Below are 17,088 nucleotides of genomic sequence, written 5' to 3'. Positions count from 1 at the left end.
AATTTTAATGTCACTACTTACTTGCAGTTTTTTTTTATTGCCGAGAGACCTAAACTTCAGACACAATAACCCAGTAAAAAATGTCAATATTTTATAAATTATTCATGCACCATTCTTCATAAACGTTTGACAGAGATCTGGAATCTAAAACCCCCTCTATAACTGCTTGCTATCATATATGAATAATTATTAATGAAGAACTTAGAATGTATGGGTTTGATAATTTGGTACTATTATCTTTTAGGTGTAATGGTTATCCTAGCAGCCCAATTTTTGACACCGTATTTCTTTTACATTCCAAAAGCAAGCCTAGCTGCTGTTATCATTGGTGCTGTAATACTAATGGTAGAATATCATGTGATTCTACCCATGTGGAGGACGAAGAGTGAGGAAATTTAGCTACCTCAGTTCATAAAGCAAAAATTTTTTTTAGCTTGTCTCCCTTGTTTCTCTCTTGTTTCTTTTTCTATATTTGCAGATCGTTTAATAGCAAACTAAACGTCACCTAATTTTAGGTTTTTCACTGAGACAGCTGAATGTTGTATCTATATCAAATATTTCCAAAGCTAAAATTACTAACAGAAAACTATTGCTAATTTGCTTTAAACTAAAGATTAACAAGATAATTTGTATTTAGTAAAACATTTATTTCCCTGATATGTTATTTTACTCATCTTTCTTTGAGATGGGTGTATCTAATGTTTTTATCTCAGATGTTTCAAAGCTTATATTTTGACCTCTAATCTGACGATGGTAACTTTCTGTTATTTACAAAATCAAGAATTCTTGCCAATTTTTCGGCTTAGTTCATTTATCTGATAATAAAAGTATGCAGCAAGGGGAATAAGTAATAAGTACATAAGTGGATACGTATAGGGCTAAAGTACAATAATGATATTAAAATTTTATAAGAACTAAAATCTATATTTTATATAATTTCTATGCTATGTAATCAAACAGTTCGTGGTAACGAACTGTAGTAAGGAGCGACCCGGCTCAATAGTAACCAAAACTCAAAAAAATGGAATTTCGATACCAATACCTACATCAAAAGAATCGCATTTTAATGTTGATTTTAAATATATAAGTTTCATCAAGTTTAGTTTTACCCATCAAAAGTTACGAGCCTGCGAAAATTTGCGTTATTTTAGAAAATAGGGGGAAACAACCCCTAAAAGTCATAGAATCTTAACAAAAATCACACCATCAGATTCAGGGTATCAGAGAACCCTACTTTAGAAGTTTCAAGCTTCTATCTACAAAAATATGGAATTTCGTATTTTTTGCCAGATGGCAGATCACGGATGCGTGTTTATATGTTTTTTTGTTTTTTTGTTTTTTTGTTTTTTTTTCTTTTTCCCAGGGGTGATCGTATCGACCCAGTTGTCCTAGAATGTTGCAAGAGGGCTCATTCTAACGGAAATGAAAAGTTCTAGTTCCCTTTTTAAGTGACCAAAAAAATTGGAGGGTACCTAGGCCCCCTCCCACGTTAATTATTTTACCAAAGTCAACGGATCAAAATTCTGAGATAGCCATTTTATTCAGCGTAGTCGAAAAACCTTATAACTATGTCTTTAGGGACGACTTACTCCCCCACAGTCCCCATGGGAGGGGCAACAAGTTAAAAACTTTGACCAATGCTTACATATAGTAATGGTTATTGGGAAGTGTACAGGCGTTTTCAGGAGGATTTTTTTGGTTGTGGGAGGGGTTGAGAAGAGGGGGATATGCTGGGGGAACTTTCCATCGATAATTTGTCATGGGGGATGAAAATCTCCATGAAGGGAGCGCAGGATTTACTAGCATTATTTAAAAACACAATGAAAAAATAAATATGAAAAAGTACTTTCAGCTGGAAGTAAGGAACAGCATTAAAACTTAAAACAAACAGAAATTATTACCCATTTGAGGGGCTCACCTCCTCCTAATACCTCGCTCTTTACGTTAAAGTATTTTTAATAATTTCAACTATTTATTCTACGGCTTTTGTGATTCTGGGGTCATTCTTAATGAATTGGGACAAAATTTAAGCTTTAGTGTAAAGAGCGAGGATCTGACAAGGGGGCAAAACCCCTCATATATGTAATAAAAATATGAGAATACAAAAGTTCTTTACGTAAGCTAATTTATAAGTTACGTAAATCTCTTACTAATAAAAATATTCGTAAAAAATTAAAAGTTCTAGTTGCCTTTTTAATTAACCAAAAAATCGGAGGGCAACTAGGCTTCCTCCCTCGCTCTTTTTTTCTCAAAATCATTCGATCAAAATGATGAGAAAGCCATTTAGCCAAAAAAAAAAAAAAAAAATGCAAATTTCGTTTTAATTATTCCTCTGCGGAGAGCCAAAATCAAAACATGCATTGATTCAAAAACGTTCAGAAATTAAATAAAAAAAAACTAGTTTTTTTAACTGGAAGTAAGGAGGGACATTAAAACTTAAAACGAACAGAAATTACTTCGTATATGAAAGAGGCTGCTTCCTCATCAACGCCCCGCTCTTTACGCTAAAGTTTTTTACTGTTTTAAAAAGAAGAATTGATAGACAGAGTCAAACTTTAGCGTAAAGAGCGGGGCGTTGATGAGGAAGCAGCCTCTTTCATATACGAAGTAATTTCTGTTCGTTTTAAGATTTAATGTCGCTCCTTACTTTCAGTTAAAAAAACTTGTTTTTTTTTATTTAATTTTGTAAAGGCGTAACACCTTCTCTATCAAAAACTTTTACTAGAATAAGGGTTAGCTGAATAGGAAGTTTTCTGGAGATCTAATTTAAGTTGTATATAAGATTTCCATTCCTCTTTATTAAGACTATACTTAATATTAGAATAATAATTTAACTCTGCTTCAATGATGTCAATTTAAATAAATTTAAATTTCATATATATTTTTATTTTCATACGTTACATATATGTGTATCTTCCTAGACATGAGGGATACGTTTTTCTTACGTAAATATCGAAATTCACTTACAATGAAATTAGCAAAACAGAAATTTAAATTTTTTGAAAAAAGGTAAAAAATCAGTTTTAAACTTGATGGTTGTGCCTAATATGAATAAGCTTGATTTTATAGTTTACAAAAAAACGTCCTCGCACATTAGATTTCTTCATTTCAAGTTTAACCATTGTCTAAATTTTAAAAGAGGCTTGGTAGAATGTCTTGCGGATAGAAAACTTAATACCTTTTGGAGGTCCCCTTTTCAAAGGAAATAGGATTTTCTTTAGATATTCTTTTTGAGAATGCCTCCTTGTGTATCTAATTGGTTTTATATTTGATAAAATATAAAAACTCGACACACTCTCAAAACTTGGTCTCATACCTCTAGAAGATTTGAATAGACTCTAAAACCCTGTTTACCTCCATTACATTATAAAATATGATTATGTTATTATATTATAACTCTCTTAAATTATTTATTGATAATTACATCACAAAAATTACTTCAAAACTGAATCACACTCTGGTTAAAATAAATACCTTATTCCAAATTTTTTCCAAGTATTCAAAAGCGGATTTACTATTTTGAATCTTTGTTAACCTGGTAAAGTTAAAACCCTTGTTGTTTTTCAAAAGGAGGTATCTCAAATTTCAAAGAGTTGTGAAAGTTTTCAAGTTTGTTTTGATTCCCAAAACTTACGAACAGTGCTACATCAGCACCAAAAAAGTATAGCAAAAGTATCAAAATGTTTTAAGTCTATTGATCCAACGCTAAGCAGCCACGTTTTTGATAATCAAAACTATTCAATTGTATTTTGTTAAACGATTCCAATTGGTATTTTTTCAAGCAAAAAATTTTCATTAATTAATTGAAATCACACGAAATTAAATAGTAACCCATGCCTTAATAAGAACTTGGGTCAGTACAAACTTTAATAAAGAATAAGTGAAATTAATTGCCAATCTACATGATACTATTTACTAACGGAATAGAAAATTAGGAGTGAAACAGATGAATATCAAATATTTCCTTATAATAAAGTAATTAAGCAGTAACCTTTCCCAATAGTAGAAAAACGTCTGAAAAAGAATCTTGATTCCAATTAATGCATTAAAAATATTTGCTTTTCACGCCGATTTCAAATAATTTTCGCTTTATTCGTTTAGTTCAGTGTTAAACCCGTTCAAAAGATATGAACAGACACAGTTTCCTTAGGGAGGAAAGCTTCCAGAGAATATTTCCCAGGGGAAATTTACACAAAAGTTATGGAATTCATTGGCATGATTTTAAAACAGTCAAAAATTAAAGATATATTTCAACTGAAAGTAAGGAGCCACACTAACACCTTTAAAGAGCAAAATATATAACGTATATGAGAAATACTTCCCATTATTTGACCCTCTTTTCTTTGACCAAGCTTTTAAATTTTGGCCCACTTCACGAAGTCTTCAAGCACAGAGATAATTTAATTTGTGTGAGAATTGCTCAGAAAAAATTCTAAGGACTCTAACAGCGAGGGAAGAAAAATGTGTATCTTGTCTATTATGCGAAGACATTTCTATTTGTTTTAAGTTTTAATATCCCTTCTCACTTTTGGTAAGAAACAAACTTATTGTTTTTACTTGATTGCTTTAAAAAATAGCTCCAATTTCAAATCCACTCAAGATAGCATGCCTGCATAAAGGCTTTGGCTCAATCCTTGTAAAGTGAAAAGTGGCGGTGGAACTGAGAAAAATTCAAAATTTACTTATGGAATTTAGTCTTAAAAGTATATTTTTTTAGGCTAAATTGGTTTACATTAATTTATTTTGTACTGTATATTTCCAATGAAGACTTTGAAATGTAAAGTCTATTTATATAGTTTCGTTAAATTTACTGCATTAGCTAGTTTCCTTATTATTTTATCTTGCTTTCTTTGATCGAAAGGCAGTGTGGCCTTAGTCAGCTTTTTCATTCATTTTAAGATCCTAACCGTTTGTAAAAACTTGTGTTAGGGCTTTATTTTATGCTCACAGTTGGATAATATGCAATAAAAGATAACTTTTTCTCAGTCACGTGCTTCATTTACGCCCGTTTCATATTTATTATAATATAATTACCTCCAGTTCTTGCACTCTAATTGTAAATACTCCGTGTCAGTCCAATGTTTTACAAAAATTTCCCTGTATATTTGTTCTATCAATTACGGTAGGTTTCAATCATCAGTAGCAACTCTGCTCTTTATAAATTCCTAAGAAAAAGCTGTAAAAGTAGCTGCAAGTCACTTTTTGACTGTGTCGCAAGTTTTATCTGACGGACACAGATCCAGCTGTCCAGGAAGGACAGATTGAAACAGTTGAATTCAACATCCACTGCAAAAAAGGCTATCCAAGCAAAATAAGGGCAAAAAGTAATGGCTACTCTATGAGAGTAAAAAGAAGATTCTTTATTTCACAAAAGCCTTTAAAAAGGAGTTTGGATGTTCAGGCAATCACAGGTTCAGCACAGAGATTAATTCACTTAAAAGCTTTAAATATTTCAACTTAGAGCAGGTAAAAAATTGTTCAAAATGCAAGCCACAAACTAAAAGATCTTAATTCCCTTTCCTAAATTTCAATGAAAACTCTCTTGCTCAATATTTTAGCAACTTCTAATATCTAAAAACAGCCGTTAAAGAAACTCATTATTTTCCTAATTGAAATATCAATGTCCTTTTGCTTTGAAATGTTCCACCCCTAGGGTACATTGTAATCTGTGTCATCTTCATCTGACCAAATCCATGGGTCCTGACGATATACCTAATTTTATCTTGAAGTGAAATTAGCTGGACATTTATCATCATTTTGTCGGGTGTATTTATCCTCTTAAACTCTTTCTTACTAATGTCATTAGATTTTTCATTATAGCGAGAACAACATCAGGCTATTGTTATTTGACCTTGCTAAGACTGTCAATAGAGTATAATATTGTGGCATATTGTAGCAGCCTAGAGCAGCATATGGTAACTTAGCCGGTTAATATGAAAATTCGAAATAGTTATTTCCTCTTTGTCATTTGCAGGTGTTATAAAAGTAAAATCATTTTTCTCGAAATCCTGTACATCACAATATGCCTCACATACATTATGCCTCACGATGCATAATAAATGCATTTCATACTTACACTATCTAAAGCATCTTTCAAGTAAAGAATAAAATTTTATGTAAAGTAATATTAAGAAATGCGCTTGAAAATTTAAAATTTGTTAATTGAATATGCTGTGCCCAAAGCTGATTAAGAAATGGTCAATTATTATATACGTTAATCTTAAAATTAAAAGAGTATGCTCGAATGCAGTTAAGTAAATTTCAAAAAAGCAACCTGAAACCTCATTAATGTGGGCTTCAAAGAAAAAAGATCAATCGAAACCTTTATATCCGATAAATGGCATAGCAAAAAAAAAATTAGTAAGATTTGACATGTCTCACTTTTTGTCTTGTTCTATTTTGCCAGGGCAATGAAACATCACAAAAATATGTTAAAAGTTATATTTGAAAAGAATTTGCTCTATTTTCTTAGTATAAAGTTATTAAGTATTTATATAATTTATTTTTACAAAAATTTACTTTCACATACAAAATAATATAACACATGTATATTTGGGATATATAAAATTTATATTTTAATAAATGTGTGCTTGAAAAAATCACTTTTCTGAAGTATAATGTCAGTGCTTTAAAAATAACTTAAGAAATCTGGATCATACGATCATGCGATCATGCGAATTTTTGATGCGAACATCATGCGATTTTTGGTCAAAACCTCATTATTTTGGTAGCACACTCATTTGTAGCTATACAAGACCAAATAGTATGAAAGAATCTGCAATAGTTTTTGATAAGACAGATAAGGCAGTGAGTTCTTTACTTTGTTTTATTCTAAGAAAAGTCAAAAACTAGCCCTTATTTTAAACATAAAACAATATATTCATACTGGACCTTTCCTAATTTTCTTATTGAAAAGGGCTTACAATGATAGCTAGTAAATATCTACTTATTCAGATTTTTAATCTAAGTCTTCAAATTCATAATTAGGATTGAACAAGTCGATTGTTGGTGAAAGATTCTATGGCAAGGTGACCAGCTTTAATATTCTATTACAAAAGTGTATTTTTGAAAAAGACAGAAGTTAGGATTAAAAGAAAATACCCTAACCAGCCCCTCTTATGGGCTAAATATGTATTCATTAAGGTATTAGACATCTAATTAAAATAAGTCTGCGTTTTCCAAACCTTATTCTTTTGTATTTTGCTCCTGCTCCGTTTTACTCTATAAAGATCAATTCTCTCAGAAAATTGTTAACATATTCAATTTCAAGGTATCAAGACAGCTAAAATTTCACAATAAATTATTAGTCATTAATTTTAAATGCTTTTCTCAATTAAATTAAAGCTAAAACCTATACCATACACTTCCAGTTTACATAAGGCCTACCACAAAACCTTATTTGTAAAATTTAATATAAGAATGGAAATTATAAAAAAACTGGTTTGTCTGTATTTATGGTTCTAACTCTACCATCATAAAATATCATGACAAAGATTTGATATTTTATGATTGATATTTTATAAAATTTTGAACTCAACCTCTTTTTTTGGTGCTATTCCAACTTTCACATAATAATTTAGACATTTCAATATTAACGCTCCACTATTTTGTGTTAACAAACTTGTCTGTTGACCCGAATGACATCAATTTAATCGCTGTTATGTTTCTGTTTATTTTCAAAGAGTCAGATTTGATCCCATTTGGCACGACGTTCTTTGCTGGGCTCTTTTTTGGCTTAGATTTGGGAATCATAGTCGGCACTGTTGTTCACATACTCATTATGTCATTTGCAAAGGCTAGACCAACCATTGAAATTAAAGCAACTCATGTAAGTATTTTAACAAATACTCACATTGTTTCCAAATTTTGGATATCTGGCTTGAAATTTAATTTTACCAAATCGAAGGTCTTAAATTTAGGTCAAAATAAAAAAAAATTCTAATAGGCAAATAAACCATGCGTTGTTTGTTGTGAAATGGGATTAACAACTAAAACATACTAAATTAACAACTAAAACATACTAGAAAATGAACACCACAATGTCAAAAAATAATTTCTATTTTCTTATTTCATTGAATTTTCTAATATTGTCATACTCTTAGTGTAAACTCATTACAGTAATAAAATGTACAATCTAAGACCTACAATTTCATAGCATCTTCGATGAATCTTAATCCTTTGATACTTAGGACTATAACTTACAGGAACGATCTTTTTATTAGGACAGGAGTAAGGAATAATAATCAAATTAAATTAGATTTTAAATTTACAGATAAAATATCGTAGTCAACAAATGACATGATACTTAAGAATGATTCTGATTAATGGGCAATTTTTATGGGTTTGATCTGTTTTGGTGAACTTTTATAGGCTCTAAAAACCCTTTCCTATTATAGTAATTCAAAGAAAAAACAACCATAAAATTCTTTCGAAGACTTAGGGTAAACCTAAGAAAATTATAAGAAATTATCATATTTTTCTGAAACGAAGATAATGCACACCTTGGATTGGCAAGTTTTGTTGTAGAAGGGCCAACATTTTCGGTGGAGATAATACGCGGGCCGCACTTAGGTTAAATGTAGTTACACTGTATTATGTTGTTGTATGTATACCATAATGATTAGAGTATATCTTCTATTTATATACAAATAGTTTAGGTTGAAATTACAACACTAACTGGACATTTTATGACATTATTTATAGTCAGTACAATAAATGAGACTTTTGTTGTTGCATTTGAATTGCAATTTTTTAAAGTTAGCTTGCATTTGTGTTTAGAGACGTTTAGTATTGCGCCTAAATGTATACGCTATATCCAATAACCGGGAACAGTGTTTTTTTCTATAAGTCAGAATTGAAAACTTTTATTCAAAAATATATGTAATACCAAGTAGTAATTATTTGCTGAACAAACCTTTTTAAATCCGTGTAGTATTCAGAGGGCAAACATCCATAAAAATCCACCTTTTTTCTTTAAAAGCTATCTTAAGTATGGTATCACTTTGTAAATCAACTGTGTTGACCTACAAATCACTTGATACCATTATTGACAACTACTGCGTAAGGTCTTCTGAGAATTATCCAGCTTGCGTGAGATCATTTTGAAATCGGCATAACGGTTTTCAAACTCAGTTTGTAGTTGTAGTAATGCACTATTCATTTTAGTATTCTGCCAAACAAAATTTAAATAAGCTTCTTCTACTGCTTCCTTGCTAATCGGAAAATGATCGAGCTTTATTTCATTGATAAGGTTGATTAATAATGTTGGTTTTATTTCAAAAGCCTCAAAATCTGAATACAACTGGTATAATAATTAATATTTTGCATGAAAATAAGTATATTCAGTTCTTTCATCAAATCAGTTAAATATCCAAAATCCCAGGCACATCTATATCTATTTATTCTTATGAATCTTACAAGCCACTCTATCCCTGCCTCTTTGGCACTGCTCCTGTTCAGTGGGATGACCTTTTTTGTTTGCTTTAGGAAACTAGTTGATACAATCAAAGTCACATGTACTGGCAATTGTAGTTACAAGTACTTGAAGTTTCAAAAGCAATCAGCCACAGTCACAAGTATTTGAAGTTGCAAGTACTGACAAATTTAATCAGTTAAAACAAGTCACAAACTGAAAAGGTCCTAATAACAGTAGTACTAATTCCAAAAGTAGAATTTGTAGTAGCCCTCTAAGGTTCGATTTATTGCTTTTAACTATTCTTCAGATATTGTTCGTATGCCCTTTTGACAACCTCCATGAATAGAGTTCACATTGATTTTGTTAAATATGAAATACAATATCACCTAATGACCTCACCTTCGTGGTCTTACCGATCATAGACATATTCCCGATAGGGTATTTTAACGTTAATATTTTATTATATAACCCCTTCAATAAGTCTTATAGTTACGATTTCACACCTTTGTCGGATACTATGTTGTTGTAAAATGGCCAATGGAAATATATATAATAAAAATAATAAATAAATATAATAAATGGAAATATAAGGGAAATTTTTGGGGGGTATATTCCAAACTTTAAAGTAAGTTTATTCAAAAACAATAAATCATAAAATACTAAAATAATCCGTCTGAACGGATGAACTTCAAAGTAACTATGCTAAATGGTGTTTACAGATTTTTTCAAAAATGCTAGATAGCGTCCCCTTTTCAGTCTGTTGTGTATATGTATTTTGTGTATAATTATCTTTCAGTTGCGTTGCGACGAGGTCACATGCGGCCCGAGAGTTCTCGACCCAAGATATATACTGATAAGGCTGATAAGCAAAGTCTAAGACATGTTAAATTTCAAATGAATGCTCAAGTCAAATTTTAAAGAAGCAAAGCCTTAGTTTTTATTTTAGCTAAGTAGGAGTTTGGCTATTGCACTCTTCCAACCATGATCCTTCCAAGATCATTTGCGTTCTTGTTATTTTATTGGAAATTGTACGTATTTTGAAGAGTTTGCTTAAGTTTTTCAAAATAAAAGCAATGAGAAAAAATTAAATTTAATAATAATGAAATTGACTGAAAAGGTCTATTGAAAGGAAAGTCAGCGTTTACATTCCTGGGAATTTTCAGAATTCAGTGTAAAATTCATATTAGAGATATTTTTTTATTATTCTCAATTTGGTTTATAAGAAATTTATTAGAATGTGCTTGCTTGGAAACTTTAATCATTAGATAATAATATTTCCACTCATATTAAGTTTTGATAATGCTCTTTACTATTTTTGAAGAGACTATGCAACAGAAAGTTTCTAAGAATCTACTTCCAGACATATTTTTTTTCATAAATCGATTATTGAGGGATATCATAATGAATATTACTCTTGTTTTTAAGGCTTATATAATTAAGAACGGAAAATTTGGGTTGTACTTTTACTTCTTATATTGTTCAGCCTGATCTGAAAGTTGACTTTAGTTGAGGCCAATATGATTATTATTATTTTTTAATTTGAAATCAAGTCTACAATTGTTTAGTATCTTCAAAATGTGAGTTATAAATGAATATAGAATCTCAACGTTCATAGCTGTCAACGATGTCACTCAATGTTTTTCGTTTGTGCCTGCTTTAGCCGCTACATTTAAAACTTCTAGATGATCATTTGGCGTTGCAAGGAAACTGGCTGTGAGGTTTCCGTGCGAATGAATATTTTATGGATATTTTAACAACCTGGATGCATATTTTCTTATTACTATTTATTTAGTTCAACATCTCTCCGAATATTCCCTGAAAACTCAAGTTTATTGTCCTAGCTATTCTTAAGATATTATCGACACTCTCTTCTTATTACCTGTATGCAACTAGTGTCTTTTGATTTACTCTAACATTGCCCTATACATTTTTCATACAATTTTAGTTCAGCCCCCTTACTTTCCCCAAAATATTGCCAACATTATTTTGACAACCTCTATTTACTTTGAATCTATTTGTTTGGTACTTCCGCTGAACACCATAAGCCGTATCTAAGATGCTGCTAATACATAAGTTTGACAAAATTAATGTTCTTATTGTCTTTTTAATATATTAAATAAAAAACTTGTTTTGATAACAGAAAGTAAGGAGCGACATTAAAACTTAAACCGAACAGAAAATTACTCCGTATATTCAAAGGGTTTTCCCCTCCGCAATCCCTCGCTCTTTACGCTAAAGCTTTTAATTGTTTTAAAGAGTAGAATTGTGGCAAAGAGTCAAACTTAAGCGTAAAGAGTAAGGATTGTGGAGGGGACGACCCTTTTCATATACGGAGTAATTTTTGTTCGTTTTCAGTTTTAATGTCACTCCTCATTTTCAGTTAAAAAAAACTAGTTTTTTTCTTTAATTTCTGAAAGTTTTTGAACTAATGCATGTTTATTTTGGCTCTCCGGCATATTTATTCTTTTTTGGCTAAATGGCTTTCTCTCAGTTTTGATCAGACGACTTTGAGAAATAAGGGGTGAGAAGGAGGCCTAGTTGCCCTCCAATTTTTGGTTACTTAAGAAGGCCACTAGAACTTTTAATTTGTAACGAAAGTTTTTATTAGTAAAAAATAGACGTAACTTAAGAATTAACTTACGTAACAAACTTTTATATTCTTATATTTTTATTATGTATATGAGGGGCATTTTACCCTCCGTTAATACCACGCTCTTTACACTAAATCGCAAATTTTGTCCCAATTCTTTAAGAATGACCCCTGAATCAGAAAGGCCGTAGAATAAATAGTTGAAATTACTAGAAATACTTTAGCATAAAGAGTGTGGTATTTATCTCCTCATAAATACCTCACTCTTTATGCTAAAGTATTTTTGAACCTCTCATATGCGTAATTATCTGTGTTCGTTTTAATCTTCAGTGCTACTCCTTACTTTCAATTGAAAAACGTTTTCATGTTTATTTTTTCATTGTTTTATTATAGCAATGCTGGAAAATCCTGCACCCTTTTCATTGAATTTTTCCTCCCCCATGACATATTCCTCCGAGAAAAAATCCTCCCTCATAGCCCGTTTCCCTGAACTCCACCCCCAAACAGAAAAATCTCCCTGAAAACGTCTTCACACTTCCCAATAACCAATACTGCATGTGAACACTGGTCAAAGTTTGTAACTTGCCGCCCCTCCCCCAGGTATTTTTGGGAGCAAGTCATTCCTTAAGACATAATTATTATGGTTTTTGACTATGTGGAGCAAAATGGCTATCTCAAAATTTTGATCTGTTGACTTTGGGAAAAAATGAGCGTGGGAGGGGGCCTATGTCCCCCATTTTTTTTAGTCACTTAAAAAGGGCACTAGACCTTTTCATTTCCGTTAGAATGAGCCCTCTTGCGAGTTAGAATGAAACCTTGCTTTACTTGAAATTTCTTTGTTTTTTGTCTCGCACTTCTTTCAATTTTTATGAGGTTGGATGGCCAGCCTCCTGCTGACATCTGTAGCAGCATAACTTCTATTTCTAAGAAATTGACTAATTATTTCTGGAGTCCAAAAAATTTATCGAAATCTTATACTCCATCAGCACTATATGACTTTAATCCTCTGATAGTTTCTAACATAATTTGGAACACCCTTCTGCCGTTTGTACGGGACCGCAAACCATTTGGGATATTCAAAAAGTATGTTTGTGAATTTCTTGCTAATAAAACATAAAGTTGCAAAGAAAAAATAAAAGGGCGAACAATAAACAGTCAGCGAAAACGATGAAAAATTATGGATTCATTTTGTTCAAGACAATCGCTTGACCGTCCTCTGTGCAAAATAAAACTGATAAAAATATAAAAAACTAAACCTTAAAACAACCTCGCTTTCTTCTTTTTTTGGAATTTTATGCTTTACCATGATTTGCCACTGTAGTCTCAAAAATTTGTTTACTTCTTGCCAATAATTAAGGCTTCCCCTTTTTTCTGAGAAACTGATGTCTTTAAATCTGGCCTGCTGTTTATATGTGTAGATGGAATCAAATATGACTCCTACGCCTAGCTTGGATTTTTCTGGGAGAGAGAGATGATTTTGGCATATGGCGTGAGTGCATTATTTAAGAAATATTTTATGGATGTATTTGCTTAATTTTTTGTTTTGATTCTCCCCTTTATTTAACCATAGAGCCTTATGGAGGAGACTAAGTTGAAGTATTTTTTGAATGAAGTATTGAAGATTTTGTTAAATATTTAAATATTTCTTGCTGTTTTTAATAAGCTTAATCCAATATCCCTAATATATGCATTTTTAGTTAATACTTACATTCGCTAATACTTTAAACTTTGTGTCATCCGATATTTTTGATATATTGCAGATGAGACAGAGGTATCGTCCACCTCTCTTTGTGTCTGACCATTTAGAATAGCTTACCTATACCTTTGACGTGCTGGGTGCTGCTGGGTGTTGTGTCATAAGTAAATGTAATAATAGTCACGGTTGTAATCGTAGTAGCTGTGGTAGTATTTTCAGTTAAAGACACAGTTATTTGCATTCACAGTCACAAGTAGTCAAACTCATATGAAATTACTCAAAAACAGAGATGTAAGGTATTTAAATTGCAATAAAAAATAATGCCAGGTTTTAGCAGCTATTATTGCAGTTGCTAATAATTGCAGTATCAATCACAAGTATTTTTAATTGATTTCAAAAGTATTCAAAGTCACAAACAGTCCCAGTCTGAATCGCAAATGGTACTTGATGGTACTTGAATGGTACTTGGAAGAAATTGTTCTTGATTTTCATTCTCAAAATTTCAAATCGCCATCAAATTTACCATCGTTGAGTTTAAGCGTTGGGTCGTTGCCAGAAAAATATATATAAGAAATGCCACTTCTGGCATAAATACTTTTTGGCTAAGCACTCAATTATCGACTAAAACTCTCAAATATAATAAAAACTACCTTTCCTTTGCTTTTTAGGACAATCTTGTCAATTAGATGTACACTAGTCTATGCTAAGAAACTCACAAATACTCAAACATAAATAGACAGTCTCACTTTTAGTTTTTTTTTTCTTAATAAAAGTCCATGATTTTAATAACAAAATTTTAGAACCACCCTAAAAGTTTGAAGATGAGCTTTTTCTTTGGGGGCATTTTCTCCATGTGTAGATCTGTGCTGTTGATATGAAACGTCAAACTCGACTACTTTTGAATATCTTAAATCGCCGTGAAAAGCTAATTATTTAATATACATATCAAATTTATCAGTAACACAATATTTTAAATGTCTTTCAACACCCTCTGTAGCCAAACATATTGTTAAAACATCAAATTGTTAAAACAAATTTATGTTTTATATGTCATAGAAAATCAAATTTTGAAGGTTTTGAGCAGATCACACACCCCAGTTCAAGAAAGCAAAACTTAATGTTAGAAGACATATATGTTGGAGCAGTAACCTCTTCGACTATGCTAAATTAGAAATGAAAATTAGAATTTATTGTAAATTATAAATTGAACTGTAAATATCAATAAGAACTTTTGATGTGTTGAAAACAGTATTTTCGGTACAAAGCGGCACTGGAAATAAAGGAAAATATTCATAGCAGTCAGCCACGATAAAACGTTGAGATAGTTCTTACGAATTAAAGCAGTACAAATTTATTTTCACTGATTTATTTAAAAAACAAGCAGCTACCCAGTTTGGCAAACAGTTGTGTAAAAATGGCAATATTTGATAAGAATAAAGTTGATAATATTAATGTCAAGTTATATGATTTCAGACACCACTGTGTCAATCCAATATTATAATCACAATGTTAGCTATTTTTTTTGTAACTTAAGTTTTCAATATGGTGCAATCAATCTCTTTTTATTTACAGAAAGAGGATGGAACAATCATTTTGGTTATGCCCCGTGAAAGTCTGGTGTTCCCAGCAGCTGATTATTTCATTAATCTTGTCAAAAAAGCCATTTCCAAAGAAGAAAAGGTTACAACAGTAATTTTTGATCTAGCTTTTGTCAATCGGTTAGACTTTGCTACTGCTAAGGTAAATTTGATTTTCTTCATAATGTAAATAATGTAAGTTTAACCTAATGACAAGTTTGTAAATTCAAATAAAATAAAAAAAAATCATTTGATGTTTTGCTAAAAATTCTCTCTCCACAATCTCCTAAAAGTTTTAATGGACAACTCAAGCCAATTTTTGAATTTCAAATATTTATAAATTCCACCATTGTCCCTCCACTCTATTATTTTTGTAAATTTTATTGCTAATTTATAATAGACAATTTTTACCATGCGTAATTGATAGATTTAAATCTTAAAATGTGTTTGATGCAGCTGTTACCTCCAATATGGAAAATAGTTGAACCTCCGTCAAGAAAAGTGTATTGCGACGTTACGAAGACGTAACGTCGCATGAAGCGTCGTGGCTTCAAGAAGGAAAAAGAATATCGGATGATTCCCAGACATGTATCAATAAGCGCAAAGAGCCGGGGTCACTTATCCTGATCACGTCGGGCCCTGAGAAAAAACCAAGCTGCAGCTCAAATAAGAGGAAAAGGCGGTGTAAAAAGTGCTAGAAAACACAAGAAATTGTCATTGAAGGACACCAGTACTTGCATGAAAAAAATAGTAAGAAAAGAAACAAGAAAATATGCTACCCCCAAGGAAACAAAATAATTGAAAAACAAATAAGTTATTCTGCGTAAAATATTAAAAGGAGATTAAAGTCTGGACTAACGAAAAGTTGATGAGATATAACCTCAAGGCTTAGATAAAGTTCTCAGTAGACCCAAAACTGATATTCTAGAAATGTAAGGGACATTTCTTTCTCGCAGATCAACATAAGTGCTACCCTCCCCATCTACGCCAGAAAAGTAACGATAGCTGAAGAAAGTTACAGGCTGAATGGGAATTTAGAACTGGTTGGATCATTGTATATGTGCCAAACGACTCTTTTCAAGCACATGAAGCTTTTGCACTGTTTTTTCTATTGGTCAATAAGAATAAAGAAAAAAATTCCAAAATATCCTAAACAGGACGTTTTGGTCAATTTTTTCAAGAACTGTGACATGTTACTCAGTTAAAACTAGAAGAATACCCGTTTAATGTCTTTTCCATGTATAATACAAGCCACAGTAAAATTGCTAAGTCTAGAAACAACTCTTTACTGACATTAAGGGACCAGGAATCTAGGTTTTGACCAAGGATGCTTTGCTCTCATTTTATTTTCATTCTTCCACCGAAGGTTGAAGAGTCAAAAGGATTGGACAATAATACACATATTTATTTACTTCTTTTTTATGCATTTCTAACTCTTCAGGCAAAACGAAAGTTTCCACCGAGACAGAATGCAAAATAGAGAAAAGGACAAAATATGGTAAAATAAAATAAAAATCACTGTATAAGAATGTTTTCCCATCGACATAAACTAATTCTGTAGTTAAGTTTAAAAAAAAACGATTTTAAATAACTATTTTGGGTCAGTTATTTTATATTTGTGGCTTAATGCTGAAGTTTTAGTTCAAAGGGGTAAATCAAGCAAATAATTCGCAAATTTGTAATACACTGAACGAAGTATACTATTATCTGTTTGCTAGAAAATCTTCCAGAATGACGCTGTGTCTACGAAATATAGTAGTGCTAATGAATTGTCCAATTTAGAAATGATTTTTCGATTGATTTATTTTTT

At 31.4% G+C, this 17,088-nt stretch overlaps 1 protein-coding gene across 6 annotated transcripts in view; it reads left to right on the top strand.

Moving 5' to 3' along the window:
- LOC136028843 (sodium-independent sulfate anion transporter-like) overlaps nucleotides 1–17,088 on the top strand; it is a 120,267-nt gene that overhangs the window by 92,455 nt on the left and 10,724 nt on the right. For 5 of the 6 annotated variants that reach the window (XM_065706771.1, XM_065706774.1, XM_065706772.1 and 2 more), the window contains 3 exons: nucleotides 245–385; nucleotides 7,683–7,828; nucleotides 15,274–15,441. In XM_065706771.1, coding sequence (XP_065562843.1) covers nucleotides 245–385; nucleotides 7,683–7,828; nucleotides 15,274–15,441 — 455 coding nt within the window. The remainder of the gene's footprint in view (nucleotides 1–244; nucleotides 386–7,682; nucleotides 7,829–15,273; nucleotides 15,442–17,088) is intronic. The other variant, XM_065706773.1, reaches the window with a different exon arrangement.

Source organism: Artemia franciscana, chromosome 7 (assembly GCF_032884065.1).
Source record: "Artemia franciscana chromosome 7, ASM3288406v1, whole genome shotgun sequence".
Taxonomy (NCBI): Eukaryota; Metazoa; Arthropoda; class Branchiopoda; order Anostraca; family Artemiidae; genus Artemia; species Artemia franciscana.
The sequence above is the reverse complement of the archived record's forward strand: the minus strand, read 5'-3'. Positions and strand labels throughout refer to the sequence as shown.